Source organism: Manis javanica, chromosome 1 (assembly GCF_040802235.1).
Source record: "Manis javanica isolate MJ-LG chromosome 1, MJ_LKY, whole genome shotgun sequence".
Lineage (NCBI taxonomy): Eukaryota > Metazoa > Chordata > Mammalia > Pholidota > Manidae > Manis > Manis javanica.
In genome coordinates, this window is record NC_133156.1 from 179,271,549 (window position 1) to 179,284,286 (window position 12,738).

General features: G+C 41.1%; 2 protein-coding genes across 16 annotated transcripts in view; one reads left to right on the top strand and one right to left on the bottom strand.

Moving 5' to 3' along the window:
• EVA1A (eva-1 homolog A, regulator of programmed cell death) overlaps window positions 1-9,446 on the top strand; it is a 59,847-nt gene extending 50,401 nt beyond the window's left edge. For all 12 annotated transcript variants that reach the window (XM_037027200.2, XM_073241978.1, XM_073241985.1 and 9 more), the window contains one exon: window positions 8,223-9,446. In XM_037027200.2, coding sequence (XP_036883095.1) covers window positions 8,223-8,596 — 374 coding nt within the window. In that variant the 3' untranslated portion in view covers window positions 8,597-9,446. The remainder of the gene's footprint in view (window positions 1-8,222) is intronic.
• Window positions 4,837-12,738, bottom strand: part of LOC108396799 (uncharacterized) — a 96,353-nt gene continuing 88,451 nt past the window's right edge. Inside the window, exons 2-6 of one of the 4 annotated variants that reach the window (XM_073241939.1) lie at window positions 10,715-10,840; window positions 9,678-9,799; window positions 9,478-9,561; window positions 8,761-8,898; window positions 5,927-6,068 (exon numbers count right to left, since the gene is read on the bottom strand). In XM_073241939.1, the coding sequence (XP_073098040.1) occupies window positions 10,832-10,840 (9 nt within the window). In that variant the 3' untranslated portion in view covers window positions 5,927-6,068; window positions 8,761-8,898; window positions 9,478-9,561; window positions 9,678-9,799; window positions 10,715-10,831. Of the gene's footprint in view, window positions 5,621-5,926; window positions 6,069-8,760; window positions 8,899-9,477; window positions 9,562-9,677; window positions 9,800-10,714; window positions 10,841-12,738 lie in introns of those variants that run through there. The other 3 variants (XM_073241940.1, XM_073241957.1, XM_073241949.1) reach the window with 3 other exon arrangements.

Genomic DNA, 12,738 nt, shown 5'->3' on the forward strand with positions numbered 1-12,738 from the left:
AACGAGATTACCATTCTTATAAAAATCTCGAAAGTTTGAATGATTAAGTATAAGACTTCTGTTTTGGAGAAATTGTGGGGATGTGAGCACCCACACACTGTGCTTTGGGATTGTAAAGTGCTACAGTCTCCCTAGACAATGATTTGGGAACATCTGCAGGAAAAAATCCCAAAAACAAACACCTTAAAAACACATATACCATTTAGTCAGCCATTCTACATCTAGGAATTTATCCTAAGAAAATAAGTAGAGATTTGGGCAAAATTTTTACTATGATGACAATTAATCTCAGAACTGTTTATAATAGTAAAACACAGAAAAAAATAATTGAATATTAATTGAAGTAGAAAGATATTTATGATGTGTCAAGTGAATAAAGCCTGTTAATTTACAGCATATGCAACCTAATCCCATTTATGAGTGTATACTCACATGCATATATAGCTACATTTTATTGAAATTGTATCTGGATGCAAGAAGTGTATGAATGTATCTCTGTGTATTTTTAATTTTATTTTGCTTTACTATATTTTTAAATATTCTATACCTCATTGATGTTACTTTGTAACTAATGTTATCTTATTGGAATTTAAAATTTTGAGTATCATGAATGTATTTTAAAAATTACCACTCACTTTTTTCTGACTTCCAATCCTGTGTATCTAAATGCTCTGAACATTACCATTTGGATGTGCCATAAGCATTTCAAATTCTAACTGTCCTGAAAGGAATATTATCCTTCTCTTTAAATATGCTCCTCCTTTTGTGTACCATCTAGGGCATCACGTACTCCCAGAAATATGACTCTGAACCTTTGATGCATTTTCTTCACTACCCATATGCAATTGCTTAGGGGCAGACCATTTTGCCTCTCAATGTCCCTCAAACATGTCCCCTCCACTTCATTCTCACCACCACAGAGTTGGTCCAAGCCTCATTGTGTTTTTGTCTGCACTGGCTTAATGGCATTGTGCATGGTCTACCTGCTTCCAGTCTTGCTTCATGGTCTGTGTTTTATAGCAGAATGATTTTTCTAACATACAGGTATGATGATGTAATTCTGTATATTTTTTAGAATCCATTAATGAATCTTCATTATCTCTGGGATAAAACCCAGACACTTTTGTCTGGTTTAACAGGACTGCTTTTATCTGCAAATAATAGAAAACCTCACTTGATGGCTTAAACACCTGTTGGCTCAAAAATGTACGGGCCAACATCTCGTGATTCTCATATGCTTTCTTTTGTGATCACATGGCTACGGAGTGGCTGCCATTGCTCTTGCCCTCATTCTTGGAGGCTTAAAAAGGAAGGAGATTCCAGTAGATCTCCTCTCATATTTTTTTGGTCAAAACTGTGTCATTAATGATACCAAAAAAAACTACAACTGTGTCATATGGCCATCTCTAGCTACAAGGCAGGCTGGAAAAATAAGAATTTTAAGTTTTTCAGCCTCTAGATCAATGGTTCATAAACCAGGGGTGATTTTGCCCTACAGGGGACTTCAGGTAATGTCTGGAGACATATTTGGTTGTAACAGCTTAGGCAGGGGGACTGCTACTGGCATCTAGTGGGAGAAGAAACATCCTACAATATACAGGATAATCCTCCACTACAAAGAATTAATTGGTCCAAGATGCCAACAATGCTGAGGTTGAGCAAACATACTCTAGAATAAAGACAAAGAAAAAGGGGTGTGTGGATAGTGAGGTTCCCAATCTGCAGTTTCTTATGTGGCTTTCCAGGGCTTTTAGTTACTGACCTTGACTTCTCCATGCTCTCATTTAGTATGAGACCTTCCTGATCAAGATCTCACTCCCGTTTTTCTAAACCAGTTGCTGGGCCTTTTCTCATCTCTTTGCCTATGCAGTCATTTCCTTTAACAAGAATTCTTCCTTCATCCTAGACCATCCTCCTCCCTCCTAGTCTCCAGAACTCTCTCAAATCTTGGACTGGAGTTAATATTTCTGTTACCATGGTTTTCAAGCAGCCCCTTGGGATAATAATATAATAATTTACAACTTCTAATAGGGTTGTTAGAAAGATTAAATGGAATGATTGTTCTTTAATGTAATGTTTTGAATAATGTGTTATCCTCCTCACTCTTCTATTTCCTTTAGATTTTTCCTTAAAAATCACCTTCTCAATGAGATTCCCTCTGGGCACTCTACCTCCCTATCCCCAGTGTACTTGTGACACTTCAAGTCTTCCATCCTATTTTTTCTGTTGTCTCCCTATCACCTTATACCATCTAACATACCTACTTTATTTATCTATTTATCTTGTTTCTTATTTGTCTCCCTGCTAGAGTATAAGCTCCCAGTAGCACAGATATTTTTTGTGTCTTTTGTTGACTGCTATATCTTCACCTCCTAGAATAGTGCCTGGCATCTATTGGATGCTCAGTGAATCAGTGAATGAGTGAACACAGCTCAGCAATCAAAACAACATGAAAAGATGAATAATGAGAAGTCATAGAGTTCTCTCTGTCCTCGCTGCCCTCTCTGTCCAGTCCCCAAGTTTTACCCATCACAAGGTTTCTCTGCATCCTTCCAGGGTTCTTTATGCAGGTGTAAGATAATGTGAACACAGTTTCATTCTTCCCCCTTTTACACAGGAATCATAGCATACATACTTATACTTTGCTTTTTTCATGGAACAATATATCATGAAGATATGTCATATTGGGGTATAGACATCTTTTCCCCATTCTCTTAGAAAATTATCTACTACTCCTTAGATGAACCATAGTTTAACCTAACCTTTATTGGTGGCCACTGAATAGCTCAAATCTTTTCAAACAGGGCAACAGAATTGCAATAAACTGTGGCATACATACATAGTCAAGTGCATTTGTAGAATAAAGTTCCAAAAATCAAGTTGCTGGATCAAAGTGTTTATAAATTATTAAGGTAAGTATCACCAAATGGCCATAACTGATTTATTCTTTATAATATGTATGAGAAGGTCCTACAACAGTATTTTTAAACTCTTGGATTTTTGACAATCTGATAGATGAAAAACAGTATCCAAATGTCATTTAATTTCTGTTTCACTAGGTCATGGGTCAGCAAACTTGTTCTGGAAAGGGTCAGATAGTAAAAAATTTTGACTCTGTGGGCCATGCAGTCACTGTTCTAACTGTTCAGCTCTGCACTGTAGCATGAAAGCAGACTAGACAAAACATAAATGAATGGGCATGGTTATATGCCAGGAACAAAGCAGGTGGTGGCCAGGTTTGGTTTGTGAGCCATGACCTGCCAACCCCTGCTTTTGGTGAGCATCTTTTCATATGTTTAAGAGCCATTTGTATTTCTTTTACTGTGAACTGCTTATATCTTTTGACCATGTTCTTTATGGTTGTTGGTCTTCCTCTCAATGCTCTAAGTGCTCTTTATATATTAACCCTTTGTCTGTTGCATATTTCACATATTTTCCTCACTTGGCATTTGTCTTTTGGCTTTGCTTATAGTAATTTTTTTCATTGCAGAAGTTTGAGGGCGTCATTTATTTTTTCACTTTAACCAGTACTCTTTGAATATGTAATTGCAAGTACAGTGGTGTAGACTGGATGTAGTTAGCCAGAATTTGAATCACTTTTCCTGTGAGGCTGGCATGCACAAGGTAGGCTGTCAGCAGTGATGTAGCCTAACCTACCATAACACATTTGGAGATTAGAGAATGTATGGTAGTTTCTGTTTTAGTCCCTTTTATATTGGAATCCCATGAGGGCTCAGAACTTTTGTGTCTCTAGCCCTGAAGGCACTGTTGGCTTACGGTAAATTTTTTGTGGAATAAATAACCACTATTGACCTATAAAATTTGAAAAACTTGTAACAGTTGGAATATCCCATCCTGGAGAAGGCTTGCTGAAAATGGTACTTTCATACAGAGCTAAAAAATTAATGTACCACTTTTAAAAAGCCACTTGGCAATGTGTATTGAGATAAAAAATACATATCCCCTTTGACACAAAGATTCCTTTCTGGGCATCCATTCTAAGACAACAAATGAAACAAGTATAACAGAAATTAAAAAACATTTAGATACTGTTTTTCATCTATTGGATTGTCAAAACTCCAAGAGTTTGAAAATACTATTGTAGAACCTTCTCATACATATCTTCCAACATTATTTTTAATAAAAAGAAATCTACAACAACCTAGATATCCAAAGGTAGGAGACCATTTTTGTAGCCTGTGGTGCATTCACTGGATAGATACTACGTGGCCATTGTTAGGCATGACTGAGGGGAAGACCATGGGGCAGCAATACAGGAAGATGTTATACATTTTATAATATGTGCGTCCTCGGGGGAGGGGTGAATAGGCAGAGCACAGAGGATTTTTAGGACACTAAGAACTCTATGTGCAATGCTGTAGGGATGGATTCATTACACATTTGTCCAAACCCATAGAATGTATAACATTTCAATGTAAACTATGGACCTTGGGTGATTATGATGTATCAGTATTGGTTCATCAATAGTGATAAATGTGCCCCTCTGGTGGACGATAGGGATGTCATAATGGGGGAGGTATACATGTGTTGTTTGTGGGGGGGATTCTCTGAACTTGTCTCTTAGTTTTTCTGAGAACCTAAAACTGCTATAAAAAAATAAACTCTTAAAAGCAAACAAAAAAGTATATCCAGATTAGAATATATAAATTGTACATATACTCTGACTATAACCAAGTCAATGTCAGTAAACATGTACATATTTGGATGAGAGAAATGAAGAACAGAAGAAAATTTACTTCACTACACTACATAGTGTGTAGTTTACATTCAGGGTGTGAAATTACGGTGATTTTATAAATATTTTCGATCCTCTATTCTTTTAATGTTTTACTATTACAGATATTATACATACACACATACATATTTATATGTACACACATACATATATGCATACATACATCTAGAAACATTTATTCACATGTAATACACTTATTAACTGGACTTTGAGGAACTGTGTATTCAAGATTTAATTCCATATTTGTGAGATCCACATCATGAGCAAGGCATGTGCTACGTGCTCTGGAAATCCAAAGTAAATCAGATTCTGCCCTCAAATTTCTCAGTGCTGTGTGGGAAAGATAACAGATAACTTATTATAATACAACTGCATGAAGTGCTGCCTAGATTGGAGGGGCTGATGACTCACACCCTCCCTTCCAGGCTCCAGGAGCCAGTAAAGCATCAGAATACAGTATCAACTTCAGCAGTGGTTAAGCCAGATCAGGGAATGTGTCAGGGCTTTCTGCCTAGCTCCCCTTGAGTCCTCAGGCTTTAGGACAGTGGCTCTTGCCCACTTTTCCGCAGGTGAGGAAAGGTGAGTGGGGTGGATTAGGGTGGTGGGCAAGGGAAGGGAAGCTCTTCTGGGTGCCTGGAGGGGAGGGTGGGGGAAGACAGAGGTGAAAGCAGAGAATTATACACCAGAGTCAGCCTAGTGGAGACAGTGATTGTCTAATACTCCTTCTGAGGAAGAACTCCTGGTGATGGAAGGAGAAGGAAGCTGCCTCCAGCGTTTCAGAGCAGGCAGAAGTGTTAGCAGGAATCTCCCTTTTCCAGTGAGGGTGGGCAGATTCCCACAGAGAGACATCCTTGCTTGCAATGCCTTAAGAGATCAGAGAAGAGATTATGCTGAATACTCCCCGATTCTATACAAACCCCACTATTCTCTTTAAATCTTATTTTTAAAACATTTTCCTTTCCAATCAAGGGATTGCAAGCTCTGGGGCAGCAAGGAAGTCCAGGCAGGGGAAGACTTGCCCGGAGACCAGCTGAGCTGGCCAGCGCCATGTTGCTTTTTTCTCCAGCAGTCTGCTGGGCATGATCTGACCTCTGAGGGTGCAAATGAAATTAGCCCCAGGACCTCCACACAGGGCCTCTTCCTGCCCATGAAAACAATGACCCTGCAGGAAGCAAGATACAGCAATGTGTTTATTTTTATTTATTGAGGGATAACAACCGACAATGGCCCTCCCCATTTTGCTTCCTGGGCAATTAACAGCTGTCTGAATCTGGTCAAGACCGGGGTGGATCACTGGCCAAGAGGAAGTGACCTGGAGCAGAGAAGAGAAAAAAACAACCATGATAGAACTAGTTTTGATTTTTGCAGAAGAATGATGAAGAGAAACCACATAAATTATGTTGTGAAAATCAGCCCTGAGTCTCCTCTTCAGGACCTAGTGAGCCCCAGGAAACTCCCTCTCATTTGGGGGTTTCAGAGAACAGGATGGAGTATAAATACATGCGTTCAGGAGGCTGTGTTCAGACTGAAAGAACCTTTTTGGGGTTCAATTTAGAATGCATAAAACTTCAGAGTGCCTATGTCCTTTGATGCAGCTCTTCTATTCCTAGATGAATAGCCTTTAGAAATAATTCTGCATGTGCATAAAGAAATGTTTACAGGGACACAAGGACATTGACTCTGATGTTGATTGTAATAGTGAAAAATTGTCAACGATTTATATGCTATCAATAAGGAAATGGTTATTTGATGTGTCTGTACCAGAGAACACTACACAGCCATCAAAAAGGATGCTGTTGACATTTAGAAATCTAAGAAACAATTCTTTACTTTACAAAGCAAATATGTGTCAGATATGATCCCACTTACAATCTTTAAAAACCCACAAAACAATATATATTTTGATTCATACATACAAGTGAATGTAGATTATGGAAAATTGATTTGCTGATGTCAATCTTGGGTCTGTTCGGATTGACTGTGCCCTGTGACTCAAGACCAGGCATGTTGCTTTGTTCTGATGCTTAGCTAGAAAGGGAAAGCTGCTTCCCCAAAGGCTCTCATTCTGTTAAGCACATCATGCATGTATCATCACAAGATCCACTGAGCATACTGCTCATCAACAGAGTAGTTATTTTCTTCTCTCACCAAGGAAGAGCTCAAATTCCTCCCTGACAAATTAACCTGATGAGGTCATTCCAAATCTTTCAATCTATGCTTATACAGGTTACCTATTGCTGCATAGGAAATTACCTCATAATTTAGTGACTTAAAGCAGCACACATCTATTATTTCTCAGTTTCTGGGGGTCAGGATCTAGAATCGGCTCAGCTGGGTTCTCTGGTTCAAGGTCTCCCACAAGATTGCTGCAAGGCCAGGGCTATGGACACCGCAAGGCTCCACCTGGGACTGATTCAATTCCAAACTCACTCACATGGCTGTTGGCATGGTTTGGTTTTTGCAGGCTGTTAGCCAGAGGCTACCCGTTGTTCCTGGATATACAGGCCTCTCTGTAGAGCAACTCACAACACGGCAGCTAGCTTCATCAGAGAGAACAAGTGAGAAGCCAGAGAGGAGCATTAGCAAGTTGGAAGTCTTACATAATCTAATCTTAGACTCATCCATCACTTTTGCCATGTCTGTTTGTTAGAAGTGAGTCACTGGGTCCAGCCTACTAGTTTCAGTCCTCAAAGAGAGGAACTTGCATAAAAGCCTGAATACCAAGAGGTGGCGGCACCTTAAAAGCTGCCTACATTTGTTGACTAGGCCTGTGATGGTATATTAGAATAAAGGAGATTTTTGTCCTTGATTTTTTTTATACATTTGTTGTCAAAAAAGGAAGGGTGGGAAGAAGGAAGGAAGAAGCTGCACAATGATTCTGTAACATGTTCCTATGTTGACAGATAGTAACTGCACTAGAGGGGGTGAGGATTTAATAATATGGGTAACTGTTGAACCACTGTGTGGTATACTTGAAACCAATATGAGATTGTGATCAATACTTCAGTAAAAATTTAAACATTAAGAAAAATGCTGCAGCTACCTACAAGTGTGATGAAGAGATTATTTGAGGGATTGCTGGAGCAAATGCAGAAGCAAAGATTTTTCTGATGTTGGTGAAGTTAGGCTTTAGAGAGCTCTTAAATGCCATCCTAAGCACAGCTGCTTGCTTGATGTAGGTGCTAAATAATATTTTTCTTTCTTTTAACTTTTCATTCTGAAATAATTTCAGATTTAAAGTTGCAAGAATAGTAAAACAATCCCGTTCACCTTGGACCCTGGTCCATGCAATATTATATTATATTTTGAATAAATGATGCAGTTTGCCCCACGGGGAGGCCCTATTTGTAACCGCCACAGCTTTGGGGTCTGGTGAGAGGCGTGCAATGCGGGCTGTAGTCACGTTTGCTGTCTGCTTATGGAGGCAGCATCTTTCAATGCTCTCTTCCTCTTCCTCCTCCTGCAGAGAACCCAGAGCGAGCAGCTCTGTACTTTGTTTGCGGCGTGTGCGTCGGGCTGGTCCTCACCCTGGCTGCCTTGGTAATGAGGATCTCGTGCCACACAGACTGTCGGCGGCATCCCCGGAAGAAGGTCCTGCAGGAGCCGGAGAGCAGCAGTGACAGCAGCGACAGCGAGGATGGCAGCCTGGACACGGCATCCGACCTGTCGGTCAGGAGACACCGCCGCTTCGAGAGGACTTTGAACAAGAACGTCTTCACATCGGCGGAGGAACTGCAGCGCGCCCAGCGGCTGGAGGAGCGGGAACGCATCATCAGGGAGATCTGGATGAACATCCACGCTGAAGGCCCCTGTGCCAGGAGCCTGAACCGCTACTACTAGGGCAGAGCAGCGAGCCAGGGAAGGTCCGTGGGCTGCCGCCCACAGCTGGACACGGTTCTGCACCCATGGCCTAGACGCGCAGCTCACACATGTGCTCCTGCCCACAGCACAGGTTCCTCCGGGCGACTAAATTGGTGCAAAGTATTAAAACCGCATCTACTCACCTACGTTTCAGGGCTTGGAATGGTGCTGAGAAACCCTCTCCAACAATGTGGATGGAGATTAGAGAAACAGGACTGATGTTTCTCTTGATTCCTGAGGATCTCAGAAATTTCTGCGAACTTCATTGCTATGTGTTATTCCTTTACAAAAGGAAAGATTATCATAGCATGAGGGCTCAGAATACCAGGGTGGAGTTAACCCAGGAAATGACTCCATGCTGTGGAGGTGATTCAGACCCAGAGAGCATGACCCATGTGTATTATTTAAGGCTGATTTTTTAAAACTTGTGTTGCAGTGGTAACCTCGTCCATTTTAACTGGCACCTCAGGGATAAAAATCCTATTTTTTAGTATAATCCCCACCTCATTCATGAAAATGAATAGAATTAATGTATTATGGGAGATGTGTCAGTGAACTAGAAAATGTCAATAACCTTAAAGGATGATGGTTTTATTTTAAATAGGCTATAAAGTATACATTAACATGCAGATTTGAAAATCCTGTGTAAGAATTACAGCTGTGTTTTCCCCCCTTTTGGAGAGAAGAAATTTTGTTACGATGCTAGATATTCGCGATTTTAAACATTTTGTTAAAAAAAATTTGGATTTCTAAGAAAAGAATCAGAATGGGAGGTGAAAATAAAATCCAAATTAGGATGGGATAAAAAATAAATTTTACATAAAATCTTTTTTGTGTCTTGTCTCCATGGTTATACTTACCTTAAATGACAATGCTTGTATACATTTAGATATGGTTTTTGCCAAACCCTTCAAATAACTGCAGAATTGGGAGAAATGGAGAAACTGGAGAATGGAGAAATAGCCTTTAGTGTAATTAGGGGCTTTTCATTTTCTGTATATTGTATGCTATGGTTACACTATAGTTGGGTGATTGTTAAGCAGAGAAATAGAAGACTTACCTAAGGCTGAAGATAAGATGGTGGCTCCATATGGAGGGCAAGTTGGTAGAAAGGAAGAGAGGCAAGCTTGAATGTGCCCCATTTAGAAACGGTTTGCAGAGGAAAAAGCGACATCCTCCAGCCTGATAGACAGACGGGAGTTGTGAGTTCTATCTGTCTGGTGGATACCTTCTCTTGGCATGCAGTAAGTTCCCTGATCAGCCTGCCTGAATCCTCTACAGCCTTCCTATTGGGAGGATCTTTGCTGTCCATTGGCTTCATCGCCCTGCCTGAGAGGATGGTTGGGAGACTTTGCTGCTTTAGCAGCCCACCACTCTGTGATAGGGGCTTGGAGGGCTGTCCTGAGAAGTGAACATCACAAATCTGTTTGCCAAGGGGACAATACAGTTTTCCCAAAACCCCTGGTAGCTGGCCTGTCTGTCATTTGTGGTGGCCTTATTGGTAGTAACAAATGTCCCAAATCTTGTTAAATCAGAGTCTCTGAATATGGGTTCTCACCATTGTGATTTCAGTCCCTTTGCAGGAACCATTCCATTCCCCTGGGCTTTAGATTATTATTATTATTTTTTTATTAAGGTATCATTGATATTCAATCTTATGAACATTCCACATAAGCAACATTGTGGTCACTAAATTCACCCATATTATTGAGTCCCCCCCACACCCACCATAGTCACTGTCCCTCAGGATAGCAAGATGCCCTGGGCTTTAGATTAGCATCATCTCTCTTGGTCTCTGTCTTTTAGAAAAGTGAAACAATGGGGAGCTGCCCTCATCCCAGCGTGCACCCAAAATGGGGAGGGATATGACCCTTGTTAGGCAGGGCCGTGGGGACTGTACAGGGGTGGAGGTGTTGGGGATGACTCTGGGATACCTGGCTTGCCCAGCTCTCACTCTAGTATCCTCATGCTTTTCTACCAAGTCCATGAAGTTTTCAATTTTAGGATAATAGGGACTTGGCCTGAAGCACAAAATAGTTAGGTACCTAGATACTATAGTAGGTAACAGTTTAACCCACGTGTTCCACTTTCATATACCAAGGATTCCAGCTTTTCAGTGAATGATCCGGACACCTCCACTGTGGCCTTTCCTGCACGGACTCAAGCAGTGCCACATTTCAGGTCTGTCACGCACTCCTTGTTCCAGTTTCTGTGTTAGGATACCTGTATTTCCAACAGAAGGATAGTCAGATTCGGAGCATTTACTGATTTCACAAAACCAGGAAGAGCAGAGTGAGCTCTGGCTTCAGGGGTGACTGGGTTCAGGGACTCAAATACTGTCAAAAGGTCAGTCTTTCCTAGCTCTCATCTCTGCTTCTCTCTGTTGCCTATCTCATTTTCTTCACTGCAGTTGAAATTAAAACACTCTTGTACAAGTAAAATTTGTTGGATTGCTTGCTACTGATCAAGCAACCATGGAACTCACAAGGATGTGTGTGTGTGTGTGGCATGGTTTCAGAAGACAGCATGGAAGGAACACTTTTGTTGCACCGCCCCTGTTCTTCCATGGCCCCACAGAAAAGTATTGGTTGACAGTTAAATATCTGAAAAGATGTTTGCAGTGTAGATGCTTAGCAAGCTCCCACCAGCTGTCCTTAAGAGCCACTTCTGCTCTGTGGTACTGTGATCATTATCCACTGGGCACATATAAACCCACTTGGCTGAACCTTTGTCATTGGCAGGGCATGTATAGGCACTTCTGGATTTGCATCATTCTTGCCTAAGGACAGAGGAAAGAAACATCTTGTTTAAAGGTGCAAAATGTAAAATCACAGGGAAGGACTACTTGGCCCAACTTGTGTAGTGTGCCCTTCCACAGAGCAGCCATTGTGACCCAGCGGGTGAGTTTGGCTAAGAAGAAAATAGAAATAAAGTGCTAGGCAGACACTAACAACAGCCACTCATCACTTTTTCCTGTCTTCCTTGTGTTTTCCTGCTATTTCTTGTGACTTTTAGTTCTCTTTTCCTCATCCTCTTCAATGAGTCTATCCTTCTAACTTTGACCCACTGATCTCATTCCACAGATCCTGAAAATATATGTTGCAATGACTCTCATAACCCTTACATGCTGGTGATTTATAATGTCTCTTGCCAGATCTGGCTAAATTTCATACTCACATGCAGCCCACCTGGCCTCAACCATAGAAGACAGTTATCCTACAGGAAATACTGGCAATGCCAGGGAGTCATTTCATTTATCACAAGTGAGTGTGTGGATGCCATTGGCATCTGGTAGGTAGAGGCTAGGATGCTGAACTCAAGCTTCCATTCATTCCCATCAAGGCCCCAGCATGGGAGTGAAGAAATCCCCATGTGATTCCAGCTATACGACTCTTCCAAGCCAAAGCCCCAGACATTGTGGAATAGACCTAAGTAATCCTTACTGAGTCCTGTTCAACTACTTGGCCTACAGAATCAATAAGCACGATATACTGGTGGTTTTTTTTATGCCACTAAGTTTTGAGGTGCTTTGTTACACAATACATAACTGTACAGTGCCTCAAACTGCACTCACCTCTTAGCCCTACAGCTCTACATGTATTTGTTGTAGGTGTGCATTTCTGTTAGTGCATGATAAGACAAGTATAGGGTTACCCAAGTCAGAAGCCTGGGAGTGATTCCACGCTCTTTCTTTTCCTTGAACCTTCACATGTAAGCAATTAGCAAATCCTCCCAATTTTATGTTATCTGTACTTCTTGCATCAACCCTTCCTTTACAACCTAGTTCAAGCCCTTATTATTCTCCTGCCTGGGCAACTGGAAAAACTTCCAAATTGTTCTCTTAAGTTTTGCCTCCCTCAAAGCCATCCTGAATACAAAAGTGACCTACTCACATGTCCATCCCTCTTTTGAGCCACCCCCCTACCCCTGTTTCTTCTGGTTGCTTATTGAAAATGTCCGAATGCCTCTAGATAGCATACCAGGCTCCCCATGGCAGGCCTCTGCAGCTTCATCTCCTGCCCTTCCATGCCCATTCCTTTTGCTCTAACAATATTGAATTGCTTATAGCCCCCTTCTGCACTTTATTCTGATTGTTGCTTTTGCCAAAAATACCTACCTTC